This window comes from Parasteatoda tepidariorum, chromosome 5 (genome assembly GCF_982258835.1).
Source record: "Parasteatoda tepidariorum strain Cologne lab strain chromosome 5, Ptep-v5.0, whole genome shotgun sequence".
NCBI lineage: Eukaryota > Metazoa > Arthropoda > Arachnida > Araneae > Theridiidae > Parasteatoda > Parasteatoda tepidariorum.
In genome coordinates, this window is record NC_141759.1 from 78663329 (window position 1) to 78685377 (window position 22049).

Here is a 22049-nt window from a genome sequence, read left to right on the forward strand (position 1 = left end):
CGGGCTGGACAGACCCCTGCATAAGGAATAAATTTTATTAGCAACTTTGAACATAGAAATTAATGAAAGACTTTAAATTATTTTTAAAATATGTGATGATAAAAATTTCATAAATTATTTTGAGAATATTTAGTGAATGAATGAAGAATGAAATTTTTTTATCATGTCATTTTTATTAATATTAGTCTTAAAATTGGTTCTTATGACAGACAGGCATCTAGTCTAGTTTTTAATTTGATTTTAATCCATTCATAAACTGAAAACCAATAAGCTGAAATATGGTTTCTATCAAAATAAAAGTAGAAGAAGAAGAAAATAATTATTATAGAAACATACTTCACTGTTGAATTTGGTTAATTTTATCCAATGTAAATATTTAAGAAATAATCCAAATTTAAGAAATAAATTGCTATTGCTTTAACATTGTTAATAACTGCAGCTGTTTTAAAAATAAGCTTGGCAACTGCCAATAAAATATAAAAAGCCAGCTGTGCAATAAATGGATAACCTTTCCATATTGTTTCGTGGAGGACACCTGAAGGAAAGTGTCGAATATGACATAAATTTTGAGCAAGCTGTAAAATTGGGGAAAATAAAAGAAGCACATAATTGTAATTTTGTGCTTAAATTTTTTTCTTCTATTTAGAAACCTTAGTCTAATTAACTTGTAAATAGTGAGAGAAAAAAATGGAAGCAATGTGGAATTATGTTTTTTTTTTCTTCTTCATATTCAAACAGTAATTGTAGTCTGTGTACTTCAGATAATTTATCTGTTATCTGTTATTATTATAGAATAATCTGTGTTACAAAATATCTGTAATTTATAAACATAATCTTTGTTTAAAAATTCTCCCCTCTATTTTAAGATGCCCACCAAAAATTTATGAATGAGTGAAGTTAGTTTCTAAAAATGTTTATTTGGATAACATTGCTCTTGATTATCTGTTGACCAGAATTTGGGATTTGAATGGTTTTTGACAGGAAACATTAGATTTAATGCCCGTTATCAAAAGTTAAAAAAAAAAAATAAAGCACCTTCTATAACCATACTCTTATTACGAACAAAGATGTAAATATGTAACTTATTTTATTAATATATATTTATCTTAAATGTTAATTAGTTGTGTTTTTAAAATTATATTTATAAATACATATATATTGATAGAACTGTGTACTTTCAAATATTGCTGTATAAATTTGTAATTTAAGTTCATAAAGATTTGAGGAGTTAAAAGAAAAGTGACAATTCTTTTAAAAATATGTTTCAAAGTTTCATGAGATAATGTTTTTTCAACTAAAAATTATAGTTTAATTGCTAATTTTTATTTTTTTCTGCTAAAGTTTTTGCCATTTTTTAAACTTTTTATCAGCTTTCATATAGAACTACCCCGCAATATCTAGTTTTTGACAGTTTAAGACCAAAATGAAGCCTTTTTTTAAAAAAATATATTTTTTATATTATGGATACAAATTTAATATTAGTAAAATATTTATTACAGTTTCATGCTAATTTCCCAATATTTTGACCAAAGTTGGCATTTTGTCCGGAAAAAACCCATTTCTTCCAGGATACTGGATGAAATGGAAGTAATTTAAAATGACCAATATAATCGTCTAGCAATAAGTACAATAGAATAGCTTAAATTTGAGCAAATTAAATTTAATATAGTACCAGAAAATTAAGTTTTTCAAATTTTTTTTTTTTCAAAATTATTCTTCATATTATTAATTTTAATTTTATGCTGAGTTTTAAAATCTTTGTCATTATTTAAAAGCCAGTTTAAGTATTCTTTTTTATAAATACATAATTGCAAAAATTAGTATCCTGTTTGTAATTGTGAATTCAATATGTAATTTTTTAGTTGTGTATATGTTTTGTATGTGATTTGTTAATTTAATACTATTAAAAATTTTATAATGATAACAATTCTTTTTATAACTATAAAATTAGGTTTTATTAAACTAATTTCTTTTAAAATACAGTTATTTTAATATCTTAAAAAAACATTTAAGTTATTCTATTAAATAGCTTGGATATTAATACTATATTATTGAAACTAGATTGTAATTATAATTATTTTTTTAGAAAGATTTTTTGAAAGAGAGTTTCTTTCATTTCTTCCCTTTGATTTCAGAGAAACCTATTTTTTACACTGAGGAAGTTGCTTGCCCATATTAAACTTCTAGAAAATCTAGCTAAGGGGTTTATATTGTCATATTATTTTCTGATACTACATATGCGACCACCCCTCTTTTATATGAAATCTATGTGATCTATTTTGAAACTTAATGCAAAATCTAATGCCTTTATGTAATTTTTTTTATGATGTATTGCTTCACTTGTAATATCTCACATTTAACTGATGTTAAGAAGCTTTATAAAACTGTTTTTATATATTTTTTTTAAAATTTTCCTTTTTAAGCCTAAACCTGGTGCTCTATTAGCCGAAACATTTTTTGATTCTAGTCACTCTGAACAGTCCAAATTGTTCTGTCACTTTTGCCGGAAGCAAATCTATAAAGTAAGTCGGTAAGTTTAAGTATCATATTTAGTATACATGCACTGTTGAGTTAAAATTACATATTAATAAAAATATCATATTTATTCCATTCTTTAAAAAATTATTCAAAAGTCTTAGATGTTTTTCTGATAAAAAGACATTTCAAGAGTATAAGTAACATTTAAACTTAGAAAAGAAGTGTCAAAGAAAATTTTCCATTCTGTTTCTTCTTCCTTTTTTAAATTGGCTTTGAAATTTTAGTGCCTGATACTATTTTAACCCTAGATTCAGAAACATGTGGAAGATAAATAATTCACTATCAGTCATCTAATGATCTAAGAATATACTTAGAAGTTCATCTGTCACTTTAAAAGTTACAAGCGCTTACACAGTTTGTGCAGTCTGAAAGACAAATGTTTATGAATCTAAGGTTATTTTAACCCCAAATTCAGAAGTACCACTTGAAACATTACCATAAAAAAGTAGTTTTAACGTTTCAGTTTGAAAATATTAAGTAAATTTTTATTCCTTGTTATTAATTTGAGTATTTAATCATTATTTTGCATTTTACTCTTCATAAACTGGGTGTTCCTTAATGACCACCTATAATGTATATTTTTAGAATCCTTGTCAAAAATGGGATTAGGGTTCCCAAATTATTGTTACGAAAACTCTGTCAAAATTGATCAAATTGCTATTGTTGGTGTTGAAACCATCAAAACCTGTTTAATTGCCACAGGAAACAGAAGTTGCATAGCAATTATTAAAAGTGCCTCTTCATTAGGTCAATGAGGGGCCGTTCAAAAAGTACGTACATCCCGAAGGGGGGGAGGGGATTTGCTATTATGTACGGTTTTGTACAATGGGGAGGGGGGAGGTATTATGCAAAGTACGTACTTTATAAACATACACCAAATTTAAATTTGACTTTATCCTACACACTCCTCAAGTAAATATTTAATTTTATTTAAAACATAATTATTTTAATTTTTATGAAGAAGGGGGGTAGACTAATAAAATGTACGTACTCTAAGGGGGGGGGGAGAGTAAGACCTTATGTACGGTAATGTACGAAGGGGGGGGGAGGGGTTTAAAATTTCTCCATTTTTGTGTGCGTACTTTTTGAACGGCCCCTGAGGAGAATTTGATATTTTTAATCATACCTTCTTTAGTAGCCAATTGAAAGTGTTTTTGCTTTTTCTTTACTTAAACTTACTGTGTGTACTCTTCTGATTTCGTTTTTAACAAGGATTCTAAAAATAAACATTAAAAGTCGCAATAACAACATTTACAATCCTCTAATTTTGTGTACTTTTTTTCAACAAAAATTCTAAAGATATTGGGTTGACACTATCGAACACTCTGTATAACTGATTCTATTATAAAATGAAGTTTCTGATTATGTGTATATTTTTTATATCTTTCTTTGCTTGTTAATTAGCTTTGATACCTGTTAACTTGATAAATACCTGTTACCTGTTAAATACCTGTTTTTTTCCCCAGATGAGGGTAGATGGTGTTTCTCCTAAAAGTTCCTATTGTCCTACAGATTTATTCAGTGGGTAAGAAGTTTCATAGTTAAAAATTTTAAATGTATCAGAAAAAATTAATTATTAATTTAATTGTTGTTTATTAGTTTGTATTGATTTGATTTAGATGTCCTAAAAGAATGCAGCATGCACTGAAAATGCTTCTGCAAACTCCACAAAATAATCTACGAATATTTAAGGATCAAAAAATTATTTATTCCAATGAAAAAAGATGTGACTTAGAAGAAACATTATGTGGCTTCTTCAATGATTCTAAATATAGGTAAAAGAAAGATTTCCTTAAAAAATGCATATTTAATTATTCTATTTTAATGGTTTTAAATATGTATAGTTGAAACATGTTAAGGTTTTTTTTTTCCTTCATTTTAACAAAAACTCAATTAATGAGATAGTAAAATACTTGACTGATTTTTTAGTTGTCTTCTAAAATTCTTTGTGTTTGGGGATTTTTTAAAAAAAAGTGTTTGAATTTTTGTTTTACTATTATTTGCTGTTTTAAAATAATTTATTTTTTAAATAGCAGTTATTATCTCATATTCATCAGTTATATGTTTTATGTTCGGTATATGTAAAAAATTGGAAATTAAAAAGTCCTTTTTACATTCAATTAAAAGTAAAAACTTAATAACTTGTTTTATCTCTGATTAAGGAAAAAAAAAGTTCAATTCTAACCTGCATTTTAAGTTACCTATCTCTAAGATTTAAAACTAAATTAATTTTCGAATTTTAATTTACTTGTTTGCGATAACATTAACAAGTAAATTTTTTTAAAATTTAATTTCTGTGGATTATTTGTTCAACAATGATATTTATTTATATTCAATAAACAGTGCTAATATAAATAAACTAAAAATAAATGTATTTTAAAAACGCCCCATAATATTTTTTATTACCATTCTCTTCATGACATTTTTATTTATTTACTTAATTTATAATTTCGCATAGTCACCTGTAACCTTTACACATTGAGAATTTTTATAGCTCATTTTTTTTTAAAAAAAAATTCAATTTCTCTGGCTTAATTGCTTAACAGTAGCATTTAATTTTATGCACCAAATAATACTAGCATAAATAAGTCAATGCATTTTAAAAATGCTTCATTTTTTTTTTATCTCGGTATTCATGATATTTCAATTTATAATTTTATAGTCATGTACACACTCTCATTAGACTTGATGCACACTTATTAGACCTGAGCACATAATTTAATTTCTAAGACTTATTTATTAGTAACATTCAGTTTTATTGAACAGTTAATATTAATAAAAATAAACATATTATAAAAATGCCCTAAGTTTTTTTTTATCACGGTACTCTTCACATTTTTATTTAATTTATGATTAATTGTTATTTCCTACACGTAGAATACTTGAGAATTTTTTTAAAAATTTATCTCAATTCCTGTGGCTTATTTGTTTAACAAAGACATTTCCTTTGCACTTAGTAGATTTTGGCATTTTTGCAATTTAATTTTCTTTTTTTACAAACAAAAATTCTGTGGCTAATTTGTTAGTAACATTTATTTTCATTCAGTAAATAATAGTGATATAAATAAATAAATGCATTTAAAAAAAATTCCTTATAGTTTTTTTTTTTTTTTTTTTTTTTTTTTTTTTTTTTTTTTTTAAGCTCACAGTATTTTTCATGATATTTTTATTTAGTTTTTTATCATTTAGCTTAACAGCTGACTATTTCCTATGAACTATTTAAGCTTGGGCTTGAATATTTTTATTTCAATATATATAATTTAGTATCTGAATATTTGTTGTTGAACATATCATGTAAGAATATATAATGTTATGTTTCTGATTGAAAATTTAATAATTATTTTGCTTTATCTTTTTTTTTTCAGTTGCGTTGATGCCTTAATCAAACTAGTCATTGCGGTATTACTTAATCCTATTTCTTGTAAGCCTAAAGAAATATTTGAGGCTTTGAATGAATGTGATATTTTAACCTGTGCTAATGCTCACCCTGAATGTATTGAAAGTGGTAATTAAACTTTTTACTTTAAACACTAAAGTTTAGTTCCAAATCTTGTTTTTCATTTAAATTTTTTTATTTTAAATGGAAAAAAAATTGCTTCAGAAGTAGAAAACACAATAACTTTTCTGTGTTTTTCACTAGAATTAAAAATAATTCTTGTAAAAAATATTTTTATTTGAAGTAAAAATTTCTGAATGGTACTTAATAAGTTTCATGAATGGTCAACTCATATGTATTAAAAGAAATTAATGGAAAGAGAATCCAAGAGGAAATGACATGCATGTACATAAGTAGCATTATTTTAGAAATTTATCTTGATTTATCATAATTTTTAATTATGTTGTAAAAAAGATAATACTATATGAGTCATTCTCACAAAATCAGTCATTTTCATGTTCCCAGTATATTTTATGTTTGTTTTACAACTTATGAAAAAAATTTTTTCAGGGAAAGTGTCCTTCAGAATGCAGGCTAATAAAAGAATAAAAATGTCAATTTTTATTTATTTTAAGTAATTAAAATATACCAATATGTCATTCCCTCACTTGTCCCCACTGTTGATTTAATAAAAGAAAAAATTGTTTCTGAAATTTAAAAAAAAAATTACAAATTCGTGTTATTTCAGAATATTGAAATATAGAATTCAGAAAATCAATTTTAAATTTAATTTCTGATAAAAATATTAACACAGCACTATTTTAAACTTTGTCCCTAGTGTTTCGCATCATTCCCTCACAACAATGTTCTTATCACTTGCAATCTTCTTAGAATAAAAATATTTTAATAAAAACTTTAGCAGTTAACAACTGGCATCATAGAACAAAATTGCAGTATGTTTCCATCTTCAACTTAAAGAAGCTTTGCTGTGGAATAAATTTGAATGAATCAAACCAGGTATTTGTCATTCCCTCGTGTCGTTTTTTAGAGTAAAATAAAATACAACTTTATCGAGAAAGTGGATAATTATATGTTGCTTTCTTGTATGAATATAATGGTATGTGATTGATTTCAGAAATTAATTAGGCCTAACTGTTATTTTCAAATTTTATTAAATTTGTCATTCCCTCACTAGTGTATAAAGTGAGGGATTGATCAACACCTTCTAGAAGTAGAAAGGCCTCAGCACGGATCAATTTAGTAGTCCGATGTGACGAAGTTAACTGCGTAGTAGACGAAAAATAAGAAAGATGTCATTACGTTAGGGGTACTAAGTTGCGCAGTAGTTGAAAATAGAAAATATGTCATTACGTTAGGGGTACTAAGGGATATTTATGGTAACCCGTGCTGAGGCCTGTTCTTTCTAGGAGGTGTTGGATTGATTCATGATGATTATATTATTAAATTTTTTTTTGTGCAATCGTGCCAGCCAATTTTATTTCCCAAACCTGTAAAAACTATTAAATATATAAAACTTAATTATAATAAATATTAGATATACATAGTATATTATCATTTTCAAACTTGAGGTAGCTGTAACTTAGAGAAAAACATGTATTAAAATAAAATGTCATTCCCTCACTTTTTAAATAGTGAAATTAATTAATTAATTTAAATATTAAGTATAATTTATAGGATATATACTTTCTTTATAATGCCATTACATATTTCTATTAATATAAAAAGTTTCAGAGCTTTTTATTCACTTTACTTTTTTGGGATTATATGAACTGAAAAATGACAGTTTTCGTGAGAATGACCCATATATATGAATATTTTTATTACAGATGCGTATAAATTATATTCACATATGTATATATAATTGTTAGTTCCTATGTGGTTTTTATTATAAATATGATTATACAGTCGAACCCCGATCTAGCTTGAGATGGTTCCTTCACAAATATTATTCTTATCTTATGTATATTATGTATAATATGTTATGTATAATATTTGTTTAGAAGGTTTTCATTTCCATGTAACCCAAATGCAGGCTGGTTCCATCAAAAATATCTCCACGAAGGCTAGTTTTTCCCAATGCCTAATCCAAGGGTTCTCTTGTCTGGGTTGGGTTCAAAATTACGAAGCTGCATCGTAGAACATTCGTAGCTGTAAACTTAGAATTGGATCAACTGTTAAAAAAATATTAGTAATTTTTGTAAGTAGATTCCCACATTCTTCAGACATTTTAAAGAAAATACTGAAGTAATTTTGTTTTAAACAGAAAAACAATGACTCTTGATCCTAATGATGGAGAAAGTAAGGATTTGTTACAGTTTGGGAGAAACAGCACATTTGATGTCAATGCATCAGTAGATTGAAATACTGTAACTTGTGTTGTTGGTTCAAGAAATGGTTGCAAAACAGAATTATAACCAATGCAACCAGTTTTCTTCATATCAAACTGGCATTCCACTTTTGAGGAAAGAGAATGAAATATTTATTTATGTAGTTTGTTATGACTTAAGTTTCATAGATGGCGCTTTAGTTATAATAGTACGGATGTAATGAAGAATTTAAAAATAGTGTGTGTAAATATTTTTTTTTTTTAATGTTTATGTTGTTCTATTTAAATAGAGTTGTATTTTATCACTGAATTTAAATTCGAGTTATAGCAACTCAAGCTTATTCAGTTAGCGACAGGCATCTAAACTAATTTACTGTTGAAGCTGAAGAAGGATATGGAACTAGCAAATATTTAGTAATTTGATCGACAGGAAGTAAATTATTACTGATAATCAATAGTGAGATACTAACAAAATTATTGAAAACTATTGCTGAAATCCAAAGAGAAAAAAATTACTGAAAATCATTATTGGGAGTAAATTATTAACTCAGTAGTATTCTAGTACAGAAAATCTGATTCAAAGTAAGAAAGAATTAACTATTTCGATTTTCATTAAAACTTGTATTTTTCATTTATTTGTATTTTTCAGAATGAAAAATGTACTTTAAAAAAGCAGAAATTCTATTAACATTTCAGGAGAAAGTGGTACGTAAAAAAATATATTGATACAAATGAAGAAGGTATAAATAGTTACAAGAAACTTAAATCAAATGAAATTTTTTTTTCAGTATGCATCAAAACTAAATGCAATTTTTTTAAAATCATTAATAGATTCTACTTTACATAAACACTAATAATTAATATGAAGCACTTTCCGTGATAGTCATTACATATGCTTATCCAATGGCCTCTCTGAGCATCCAAAAAAAACATGGTTAAACGGTTGGAATGCTAAACTGTAATATTATAATCACCAGATTGTATCAGCATGATAAATAATATTTTGTATTTGTAGGTTTTCATTCTTTGCCCAGAGATTGTGTACTTCAAAGGGTATTAAATCTTCAGTTGTTGGATAAGTTGGATATTCAAACAGTGTATTCTTTATTAAATACAATAAGAAAATCAAATAATGAGTATGCATTTTTTTTTATTTCTCTTCAATTATCACTTATTTGAATTATTATAACCATTATTTACGATCCTTCTTAGAGTATTTTTTGAGTTACTATTTATAGTAATAAACTTTTGCTTCTAATATATATACTATTTCTCTATACTAAGCACATAAATTTTTTTGCATTCTTTATGCGAAGTATATATTATTTCTATTGCCTCTTCAATGTACCACTTCTTTACGATTTATATAAGATTAACCTACAAATAAATAAATTTAATAATAATTCTTTTTCCCGACTAACTTCTTTGCCTTGTCTAAAATTTAAATTAGTTTATAGGTATATTTATTAATAGAAAAAAATTAATTTAATAATTAGTTCATTTTAGTCTAATTAATAGATACATTTATTTAGGATATTAATATATTTTTTTTTTGCAATACTATTTATAATTTATTTAAAAATAAACAATCTAAATATGTATCGCTTGCTAGATTTTTTCTTAAACAGTAGAATTTTGCCAAAATTCGTTAAATTAACTCATTTATTGTTTAAGGCTTATAAATATTCTTTTAAAATTTACTCATGGGCTGTAATTCTAATGACATTAAAAACAATGTCTAGCAAATTAGAGCTTAAAAGATCAGGTCTTAATAATGTCAATGTCTTTCAGTTCTAAGACTTTAAAATGCTTAATTTTAATTTAAACATTTCTGCTGCACTATGTAAAAATTTATATTAGCATAAATAGTAAAATTTTGTTATGCATTATTAAAATTTCAAATTATTTAAATTTAAGTTCGTAGAAATCATTAGGAAGTTTTGTGAAACATTTTAGTTTTGTAATTATTCACTGTTTTCAAAATTTTAGAACATCCAACTCCATTGGTTGTTATTCAAGATCTGAAATTCCACCTCATTTTGGAGAGAAACAAAAGGCAAAAAGTGAAGAAGACTATCAATATGCTTCAAGAAAAGTATAATTTTTTTTGCATTTGATTTTTTAAAAATTATTATTAATGTGGTAAAAGATGAGGTTATTAGGGTGATTCCTCACAAAATCAACCAATGATTAAAATGTTAAGGCCTCTAAACAAGCATGTGATTTTCCCCCTAATTCAAAGATTTATCTTTTTTATGATATTTGTTTTTACAGACAAATTAAAGGTATTTCAATGGGTAATTGTTATTCAAGTGCTTTTTCTAATTATTTTCTTACATTATTATGAACATAAATTTTTACAATATAATTTATTAATTGGGTTTAGATTTAATTATTTTTGATTGTAATGATTTTGATTTAATTTATGATATTTATCCTGAAGAACTAAATTTAATTAAGACTAATTCAAAAGATTTATTGTACATATTTTTTAGATCTTGATATTAAAATTCTTAACAATAAAATGTTCATTGGATTATATGATAAAAGAAGGGATTTTAAGTTTAATGTAATTAGTTTAACACATTTTAGTTCCAACCTTTACTTTAAGATTTTTAAGAATATTGTTATTAGTCAAATTCTTAGGTTTAAATTCATTTGTAATAATAAAACAGATTTTCTATCAGCTCTTGGGACTTTCAGGATTACCTTAAAGAATAATAATTTTCCTTTTAATTACTATAATTATGATGTTTTAATTCAAAATATTTTAAAAACATTAAAATAGTTTGGCCAATATTGAAGCTCGCATAGATAAGCCTATGCAGTGAAATTAAGGATTTCTTTTACCAAAGCAGATGGCAGCACTTTTTAAATTTTTTTTTTTCTCATTGAATATTTTTGTTTTGTTGTTCAAGTTTTTGTTGATTTTGTTTGTTACTTATAATATTTTCTTACTGATTTGGCTATTTATATTTTATTTTGATTTGGTTATAATCTAACTGTAGCTGTAAGTATTTTTTATTTATAAGTAGGCGTTTCATTCTTAAGTCTTACTATGTGCACTTTTAAGTAGTGTTTGCTGATTCATTATTTCTCTGTGCTTTTCAATTCTTGTAATGATTTTCTCTTATTTGTCTATCCATTATGGGGTGTCAGTTTTGGTTTTACCACTGACAACAGAAAGGCTCCTCTGTGTTTGTAGGCAGTGTGTTCCCTGAAGAAGTGGTGTCTTACAAACACACATATCTTTTATTTTATTGCTTTTTATTACTTTTTCCTGCTTTAATTGTTTGTTTGACTTTCTAAAATAAAATAAAGCAAATTTGGTATTAGCTGCTTTTGGCGATTTTCCATTTTGATTTAATGTTTTAACTGTTAATTTACTTTTTTTCGCTTTTGTTTTTGTAAATTGGATTAATTTTCTGATTCGATTATCTAAAGATCTAATATCATAAAATATAAAAAGGATGTTTCAATCTTAGAAAAATATATTTAAATTGATATGTATAAATGTCATTCAACATCTTGTAAGATAATAATTTATTTTTTTAAAGAAGTGCTTGCTTTAAATTATCTTTAACTTAATTTAAGAAATTTGTTATATAAAGCTTGTTTATTGTTAGGTTTGGGAATTCATCATGGCTTTGGTAGCAAAGGATTGTTCTATAATGTTAGTTCTAAGCAACTATGAGGGAGAGTAAGTAGTTGTATTTTTATAAAAAATTATTTAACTAATTAAAATTATGTACGTAATCAAAATTTTATTTATTCATTTTATTTATTTGTATGATTCGAGATTGTTTTGTTAGTGCATACCTTTAAATAATTTTAATTCACAAATTAATAAAAATGTTACAAAACACATAACTTGAAGTATTAGATAAATGTTAATCTTATTTTGCTCAGCAGCATGTTTGTTAACCTGTGCTTCCAAATTTGTACTGGTTCTAAGTTCTAAAATACTTTATTTTTATTGTATTCAAATCTTATCATGTGTTTTTTTAGAGTGTGTTATACAATTTAATGTTTGAACTAATATAATTCAAAATTCTCAACTTTTTTTACAAGCTAAAAAGTGTTTATAAATTAGAGATTTAGGCTGATAATAAATTTTTTATAAATCTCAAAATATGTTAAAATGAATATTTATAGTAAATGTGTTAGAAAGTTTATTTTTATAAAAAAATGTTATATATTGTAGCAGTCATTAAGTATACAACATCTAGTACTTCATTATGTTAAAGATTCGTTTCCGGTATGAAAATTTTTTTAATTTACATAATTTTAAATTTGATTCTTATGTTACCAAAAAGTAGTCATTTAAAATAAATATAAATTCATTTTTTTTAAAATTCTGCTACAAGTCTGAATAATTTACAGAAATATGATACTTAATTAACTTAAAGTTTTTTTTTACAGCGACACTGCAATTGTATTGAAAAATGAAATTTTTGAGGAACTATTTTTTTTAATGAGTTTAAATAGAAAAACACTAAAATTTTAAATATATGTTTTATTATTATTTTAATTTTTTATAATTTTATCATAATTTTGAATAAAGCTTTTTTCTCACTTTAGAGACATAAAGAGTGCCAATTTAGTATCAGATGATTTTGGAAATCAATATATGTTTTCCATGGCTGTACTTGACTTAGATACTAAACCTTTGAGTAGGATAGAAAAGCATTATAAACGAACACCACTTTGGATAGAAGCATGTTCTAATGTATCAGTTTGAATCATATTATATTGTAAGTATGTGAAAATTTTTTAGTATCAGTTAAAACATTTTTGAATTTTAATTGCTAACAAATTATGTAACAGGTTATTAAATTTACTAACAATATCTCAAATATTAATTTGTTATTTTTCAGTTTCATCTTTAAATAGCTGTATATATCTTTAATTTGTTCTAGAAATGTATTAAATACTATATATTTTAAGACTGGGATTTTTATTCAGCAGGTTCCAATTCAAAATTTTAAATGATTTTCAACTTGGTTCACCATTTTTCTCTGAAAATTGTAATAAATGGGTTTCTAGCATTTTTTAATATTTGATAGCCACCATGTGGCCTGGGGAAAAGGATAATTGAAAATATATATAGTATGGTAAGAACTCCCCCCGCCGCAAAGTCTGAAGCTGTCTGCTGCTATAGCACATTTCAGGGAGGATAGCTTCTCTTCATTCTTGGGCAAACACAATAGATCAAAGAAAAAGGTTCCCTTACTTTCGTTGACCAGACTGAGCCAAAACCTGTCCAAAACAATGACCTTACACCCCCTACTTGAAATAGTTATAACTCGTTACATAGTCACCGCCATGGGTCCAGAGGAATGGCTAGGGGAATTCTTACTTTAGACCAACTATATGTTTAACGTAGAAGAAATAAATCTTTGCAGTAAAATATATACTTTTTGTTTTTAAATAATAATTCGTTATATATTGTGAGTACCTCATTTCGTTTTGATATTCATTATATATTGTAATACCAAAAAAGCCACCGTGAGGCTCGGCCCTTAAGTTATTCATAGTCTATCACTACAGCTGTTTGTCTCTTGTTCTCTGTTTTGTTTTTCTGTTTTTGTTTGATCTCTACTTGCTTCTTTGTATTTTTCACCATAGTTGTCTTTTAATCTTGCTATTAGAGATTTAAAAAAATAACCATTATTACCTTTCCAAACATTTATGGTTTAGAGTAGGGGTACACAAAGGAAAACATTCACTTCCAGGAACTACTATTAATACAATATTTATATCAAATGATTAAAGTTTTGATCTTGTAATTTTTTTTATCAGGTTAAATTATAATATTATTGTAAACAAAAATGTAATAAATAAAATTAAATGTAATAAATTAAGTATGGAGTTAATACAATAAAAAAATTGCACATAATAAATAGAATATTATTTTATTTTTTATTTGCCTCACTTTGAAAAGTGTTGCATGATATTTTAAATGATAAAAATATTTTAAGATATCTTCCATGTGAGAGAGGATTAATTAATGTGAAGAATAATTGCTGCTTTAGTTAAATTAACATGAAGAATTAGTAAATGCAAATCAATGGCCTTTTATGCATTTAAAGATAGAGTTGTTCTTTTTTATAGCCTTTTTCAAGAGCAACTTTTCAAAGTGACCTGATATTTCGTTTGAGTATTCATATAATTGAGAATTACTTTTGCAAAAAAAAAGTTCAAAAGTTAGATGATAGCTTGTGATTCATTTCTCAAAGGATAATAACTTTTTCATACAAGTGTAATGAGCTGCGCACATAACACATTTTTTAATTCGAATATCTTTTAAAGCACCTGCTTAGCATCTTATGTACAGCATTACCTGGTAGATTTTTGAATATTTTTTCTTTGCAAAACAAGATAATTAAATACAGATGAACTCTTTGAAAGTGCAAATTCAACTGATAACACCATTCATTGAAATGTCACCCTGTATTGAATCTGCTGCTTTGTCAGACATATGATTTAAATTACAAATAATAAATAGATGTTTTTAAAAGTTCCTAAGTAAGCTAGTGAAAAACTTTTTCAAAATACAGCTTTTCCCAATAGTTTATTTCTCTTTTATGCAACATTTCTCTGTCTAGTAACATTGTAAAAACTAGTTTGTTAGGCAGTTATGTTACTTCCTATTAACCCCAGAGGATAAGCTGATTAATATTCTATATAATATTTAATCAAACATAAATTTGAAAATTTTTAATAAAAGAATACGCTATTTCTACGAGTAAAATATTTTTTATACAGTGGAACCTGTTTATCTCGAATCTCACGGGAAAGGCGAAAAATTAGAGATAGAGAGGTTTCAAGTTAAACAGGTACTATAAAAAAAATTAAATTTAATTAAGAAATTTGATTAAAAGTGCTTTGTTTTTAGTAGAAAAATATAGACACTTCTTTAAATTAATTATACCACATACATTTCAGATAATTAAGAAATTAATTGTATGAAAGATAAATTTCTATAGTTCAATAGATCTTTTTCTATAGTTCACTTTAAAACTCTTAATTATCCATTGGTTCCAATTTTGAGGTGAAAATGAATTTCTATTCTTAGCTTTCTTATCTATGTTGAAAAGCTAACCCCTGATGGTCACTACTCATTAACCCCTCACTTACTGCCAGAATCATTGTATTCCTTTCTAGTTAAGGAAGTGCAGGGATAGTGATTGAAATTCCAAGAAACACCCCCAACCTGTTATCCTTACTTCCTGTGGATTCACGAAATTCATCTCTGTCTACAAGTTTTGCTGATAAGGAAAGTTTTGGCATTTGTGCTGTATTGCTAGAAATTTGAGAAATGGAGGTTTTGAAGAAAAAAAATTGACATAAACATGAAAAATACATTTATTTTAGACAGTAAATGTAGGGAATTTTAAAAATTTCGAGATATAGAGGTTTTCGGGATAAAAGGTTCAACTGTAGTATATATATATATCAGTCTTGAGTAAAAATCTGGGTATCCTACCTAAATATTAAAATTTTTTGATTGCTACAACAACCGCTTTTAACTACCAGTTTACAACAGACTGCTGTGTTGTAAAAGGGTAATTGTTTATTAAACAAATATTTTCTTAAAAATCTTTTATATCTCAATACAACTACTTATTTTTAGCTTAATAAAATATTATGCTTTATTCGCTATTTTTTCTTTTCATTTCAGTTGCTGTATAACTTGGCTCCTACAATAAGTAACGACACTATTTATTATTATGTGGCTTCTAGTCAGCCGACTTTTGCTTATTTATGTAATTTTTTATTTATTATAATTGTTTGAGAGGGATGCATAACCTAAACATATTATTTTAATATTGTTGATATGCAGAAATTAATTTTTTCTTTAGAAAATGTATAAGGCTTGTAACCTAAACTAATTATCTGGATTAGTTAGGACCACAGCACATCTGGTTAATGAAAAATCCAGATGATCGGATAAATTCAGTTATGGCAATGTTATAGGAAACTTTTTCCAGGCGTTATGCTGTATTACTTGGCAAAGCCCATTTTCATAAGTATTATATTGCTAGCAAAATATTCAGATTTTATCAATTTTTTTAAATAAATTTTTCTCATACTATGTATCCTACTGCAACAAAGCCGCTTTAATTTTGTTGCATAACTAGATGCAATGAAAACTAAGATGTATATTAAAATAGCATGCAAATCTGCATGTTCAATCACTGCATGAAAAAATTGAATAAATGAAAAGAGGTAAAGATATGTTCTATCGAAATAAGGCCACCAAAGGAGTTAACAACCAATATATCTGCTATGTTTACATGTAACTTGAACTACATGATTTGAATACCATTTATCTAGCTCTGGAGGACATAAACCTTAATGCATACCTGCCAAGTCTCCTATATTTTACGACTATCTCCTGTTTACCAGTATATTCTCAAATTTCTTTGTATTTGTTGAAGAAATTTTTAAAAAAAATATTTGGTGATAAAATATTCACTGATGGCAAAAATATTTCTCTTATTCCTCAACAGATGGCGCTATTTCCAGTATGTTTATAGTTAAAGTTGAGCCATGATGGTTCATACAAATTGCACATCCAACTTGCATCAACCACAATGCTGATGTAACTCCCCTTGCCATCAGGCTAACTGTGGGAGGTTTTTGTGGTTTTGCTCTCCATGTAATGCAAATGCAGGTTAGTTTCCCCAAAATGGCCTCCACAAAGGCTAACTTCTCCCTATAATTGATCCAGAAGTTCCATTGTCTTCTGGATTGGGTTCAAAATTACAAGACTACAGATTGAACATCAGTAGTCGTAAACCCTAAATTGAGTCGGCTGTTCAGCGACGGTCATAAAATAAAATAATTTAAATATTCATAATAATGGTTTTAAAAAAAACTTCTTTAAATTAAAATTTATATACTTAGTTTTTACTTTGCTGAATGTAAATACGTATATTGTTTTTAATTTCTCTTTTTGACTTACATGATAATGTATGATTTATCAACTTTACTTGTAGCCTAAAAAATGTCGCTAGTATAATCTTCGTTATTTTATTTCTCCAATGTTGGCAGGTATGATAATATTATACCAGGTTTCAATATCAGTCGTTAATGTACAGCCATACTGAAGATGCCTCCTCAAGTTTCCTTGGAGATTGAAGTTATATAAAAAGGCCGGGCATTCCATGAAATGCAACCTATTATCAAAAAAACCATACCTGTGAAGATTCTGCAGTGCAAATGGGGGTGTTCCCTTGCTGGAAAGTACCTCTCCAATAATTACTCAACACCACACTGGCAGTTGGAGAAGATATCCTCATCTACTGTTTCATTTATATATTGTGTACAAGTAATCAGCTATATAAAAATATTAATTAGTAGCCTATCCTCAAGCAAACGAAAGTAGAAAAAAGAAAGAATTTGGACGGCTTAGTGGGCTATTGCAATTTTCAGAGAGAAATGGTAAACACCAACTAAGTTGAGTTTTACAACAACACAAGGAGCAGCTGGATTTTTCCAGCATTTACATTGTAAAATCTGCATGGGTATGGTTTATCGATAATAGGCTGCCGGTCATTTAAATGCCAACACTTTCTCATAACTTTAATTCACGAGAAAACGTAAAGAGATATCCTCGTTATAGCTGCATATGCAAAAAAAAAAAAAAGTTTTATTCTGATACTGAATTGAAGATTGCCATAAATGAAATGTTTAAGTCTTCCAAGGTTTAGCAAATGGTAGTCAACATGACACAGTTCAAATCAAACAGTAGGACAGATTTATATTCTGGGGGTTTGTCAAAAAGTGAGTTATTCTTTGTAAAATATGCATGTATCAATCTTACTGGTTTTCCTTGCGTTTCATTATGGCACAAAATCAAGGTAGCTTTGTACACTGTAGGATCAATGCAACAAGGCCCATGATAGATCCTGATAATTAGACTGTACTGTTAATCGACATCCTGATAAAAAGAACGTCACTGTAATTGAAAAAGGCATAGACTTATATTTTAGGAAATTGTTCTATAATTCACATGAATTATGCTTGTAACATATGTGTGTATTAATGTTTAAGTAATTGACTTTACTGTCATTGGTGTACAAAAAGGTTAAGTCTGAGAGGAATTGGATTATTAACACCAGTCTGATTTTTATCAATTTTATAAAGAATTGGTAGTTAACTAACTGTTTGATCAATATTGCAGCTAGGCCATATCTAGCATTAAATTACAAACAGAATGAATTATTCAATTTAATTGAATGAAATTTATACAAATTAATATATAAATAAAGTTTGACAATATTTCAATCTTCATTAATACTAGAACTTGACTCATTCCATTCAATAGATTCAACTTCTTGTGTTCTATTTTTCTTTTCTGAAATTAAATCATTTCACTTATAAGCTGTCATTCCTGATCAAGTAAACCAGTTTCATTCTTAACATTTCTATTTTTATGACTGTAAAATATGATACAAGTTGGCTACTTCTACAAAACTGCAGTAGTAAAGAAGTTGGATTCTCATAAGAAAAATATAGATATACAGGGTTCCCAATTTCAGGGAAAAAAAATTTCCTGACTTTTCCAGATACAACAGGTAAATTTTAATGAAAATCCATGCATTAGTTTATCTATACCTTGCTATTTTTCATCATAAAACTTAGATTTTTTTTTTTCAATTTGCAAGATCAAATATTAGATTTTGTGAGCAGAAACATATAATAAGAGTGAAAATGCCAACAAGGAAAAGTTTCACTAAGGGGTGGAATTTTATAAAATAATTACTTAAATCGAATCTCAATAATTGGTTATTTTACATATTTTTTGTAAAAAATTGCAACTTTCCCTGCTTTTTAGAGTTAAAATAAAATTCCCTGACCAGTGGGAACCCTGGGTATTACAAGATATAAGTTATAAAAAAACAAAAGTTTGACGCGACCCTTTAAAAAGATGCCATTTTCTTATAGAACTAATACATTTTGAAAGTTTCAGTTTAAAAAATCATAATATTTAGACCTCATCTCTGGGCGTTAAAATTTTTCTCAAAAAATGGTATTTTTTCCGCCATAAAATCTGAACGGACAGTTGTAAAGACACAAATATCGGTTTATTTTGTAGCTGATGTTTTTTATCTTTCAGATAAACTAAGAATAAAAGGTGTTTTTCCTAACCCCTCGTGCAAATTTGTGTACAATTTGTAAGCATTGTAAAATGGTTTAAGTAAGAATGTGCAATTTTTTGAATAAAAACAATAGTTTGATGCTCGTGGGTAGGGTCTAAATAATTTATTGAGCTGAAACTCTTTAAATATTAGTTTTATTTAACCAAATGGCTCATTTTTAGGGATGCTGTGAAAGATTCCAAAAAATTTCTCCATGTTAAAAAAAAAAAAAAAACCTAGTCAAAACCATCTAGTTTCATTCACATTTTAGTTCGCTGATCAAACAAACTATGTTTAAAAACTAATCCTCTCTCGCTCAATACATAATAAGTTATAATTTTCATTCCTTGCTACTGCCAGTTTTCTTTTCTCTGTCTGAAATTTTACGAAACTTAGTTAAAACAGATCTAGTACATAAAACACATTTTTTTTCTTCAAATTTAAAATGGTTCACTTAACAAGAAACAATAATAAATTGGCTATAAATAGGGTAGGTTACATGTAAACAGTAAAATATATTGAGTCAGACAGGAATAAGTTCAGGTTTAGACGTAAACCCTCAACACAAAAGTATTTAAAATATCTGTCGCACATAGGTCAAAATTGGCTGTTACATATGAACCTTTAGTGACTAAAGAGAAAAAAGTCATTAATTATTTTTGTTACTGCTCTAATAAACAAAAAATTAAAATAAAATTGCTAAGTATTTTTTACACAAAAGCTTAGCTCTAGTAGCTATGTTCTAAACATTATTTACACACATAATGTTAGTTGTGTTTCGTTTTTTAATGTTTTATCTTATTTTAAAAGATAATCTTCCATGCAAGAGATTCTTATAAAAAATTGAAGTAAAACTACCCAAAAAGCGTCATTTAATTTTAACGGGTAAACTGATAGTTATATATAATATTAGAATTGTGATTATTAGAATTGACAAATATAGATAAACTTACTGCTTAAAGATCCTAAGTTTGGAATGTACAAACCATTTGCCTACAGCTTCCCTAAACTGATTTTCTTTACTCTCGGGGAATGATTGGTAACCCACATCTAAAAAAATAGAGTGAATTATTATATTAAAAGACGAGATTAATAAAAATATGAGGAATGGATATTGTGATGAAAAACCCATTTAAGTTATTACTTTGAAAAAAGAAATGATAAAATCAAGGTTGGCAAGTTTCTGCCGAAGTGGTTAAAACCACTGGTAGAAGTCGGTTAAAATGAGATTGACATACAATGGATAATTCATAGAAAAAACAATTAAATGTTAAACAAAGTACAATTTATTTGCAAAATTATCACCATTCAAAATCAAATATTACATTGTTTGCACTCTGCAGTAATCTATAACAAAAGACAAGTTTTGATGCAGTTTCTAAACCTAAACAATTTCACAATTTGCCTATGCACGAACGAGAAATTTGAGAAGATTCTCTCAAGGAATAAGCAAGATTTGTGAAACTTTCATCTATTGCATATTTTTTAAAACTGGACCACCATGTAACAGCTGGGGTAGTTGTCCAAACTTGACAGGAAAAATAAGTTTCAGGAAATGGGTCCGATTTGTTTTATATAAATATTTGATATACTGCACTCTTTATATTTAATGTAAACAAAATAATATATATTTACAAACAATGAACTAAAAAGTTTGTTACAGTTATATGGAGCTACATTTTTCAGTTAACTTAAACAAAATGTCATTAAGCAATTACTAGAACTAATATAGACATATTTAGTTTCTGACAGTTTTTACCGGTTGTAACCAATTTTTGCCACTGGCATGGCGAAAACCAGTTTCTGCCAGCAAAAAGCCAACCCTGGATAAAATAGAGGGGTAATTAAATACACCCGAATTCAAAGATTATTCATTAAAAAAAATTTAGTAACAGGATCTGTGCAACCTTCTTCTGCACCCTTAGACAGAAAAAATGTTCCGCTCTTAGCTAAGAGAGAGGAAGAAAGGAAGCTCATATATATAATGCACATATAAATGATGAGTGTTGATGTGTAGTTTCACATTGTTAGAAAAAAAACTAATAAATCTCACAAAATGAATGAATTGCACTAAATTTTAAGAATTATATGTATCTCGAAATTTTTATATATTACTGTTATTATCTGATTGATGCCCGGTGGTGGAGTAAATGAATACCAAGCACGCTTGAGAACTAAACCCTGGGGGTTTCGCGTTTGGTTGACCACCTAACCGGAATATCTGCTCCTGCACCCCAGAGCCCAAGATCAAGAAAATTGAGATGGGTACAGTAGGCCATGGCCCTCTATGGGCTGCCGTTCTAGTAGAGTTTAGTTTAGTTATTATCTGATTAATCCTAAGAAATAATCATTGTACATTCTAATGGTATGCAATTTTTTTTTTAACAGAAACATAACACATTCAAAATAAAACACAAACATGTGAAACAGAGCAAAAACATAAATTTTTTTAACATTCGTAAATAAATCAAAGTGGCGATCTCTGACAGTTGCCTGGGTTTGCCTAATGGAATGTCCCAAGGTTGGCAAGTTTCTGCTGAGGTGGTTAAAACCACTGGTAGAAACCGGTTAAAACTGGCATGGCAGAAACCCTTTTCTGCCGCATTTGTGACAGAAATTCAGAAAATGACATAAAAGT

At 27.1% G+C, this 22049-nt stretch overlaps 2 protein-coding genes across 8 annotated transcripts in view; one reads left to right on the forward strand and one right to left on the reverse strand.

Moving 5' to 3' along the window:
* The window catches only part of Ipk1 (Inositol phosphate kinase 1), an 83009-nt gene extending 66675 nt beyond the window's left edge, over positions 1-16334 (forward strand). For 3 of the 6 annotated variants that reach the window (XM_043050556.3, XM_071185495.2, XM_043050558.3), the window contains exons 6-14: positions 2424-2522; positions 4005-4063; positions 4158-4313; positions 5904-6043; positions 9277-9397; positions 10251-10356; positions 11888-11961; positions 12843-13015; positions 15946-16334. In XM_043050556.3, coding sequence (XP_042906490.3) covers positions 2424-2522; positions 4005-4063; positions 4158-4313; positions 5904-6043; positions 9277-9397; positions 10251-10356; positions 11888-11961; positions 12843-13002 — 915 coding nt within the window. In that variant the 3' untranslated portion in view covers positions 13003-13015; positions 15946-16334. Of the gene's footprint in view, positions 1-2423; positions 2523-4004; positions 4064-4157; positions 4314-5903; positions 6044-9276; positions 9398-10250; positions 10357-11887; positions 11962-12842; positions 13020-15945 lie in introns of all 6 variants that reach the window. The other 3 variants (XM_043050557.3, XM_071185493.2, XM_087164365.1) reach the window with 2 other exon arrangements.
* Positions 16335-18475: 2141 nt separating this feature from the next.
* LOC107450792 (uncharacterized) overlaps positions 18476-22049 on the reverse strand; it is a 38998-nt gene continuing 35424 nt past the window's right edge. Inside the window, exons 9-10 of one of the 2 annotated variants that reach the window (XM_016066725.4) lie at positions 20365-20461; positions 18476-18627 (exon numbers count right to left, since the gene is read on the reverse strand). In XM_016066725.4, the coding sequence (XP_015922211.4) occupies positions 18615-18627; positions 20365-20461 (110 nt within the window). In that variant the 3' untranslated portion in view covers positions 18476-18614. Of the gene's footprint in view, positions 18628-20359; positions 20462-22049 lie in introns of those variants that run through there. The other variant, XM_087164364.1, reaches the window with a different exon arrangement.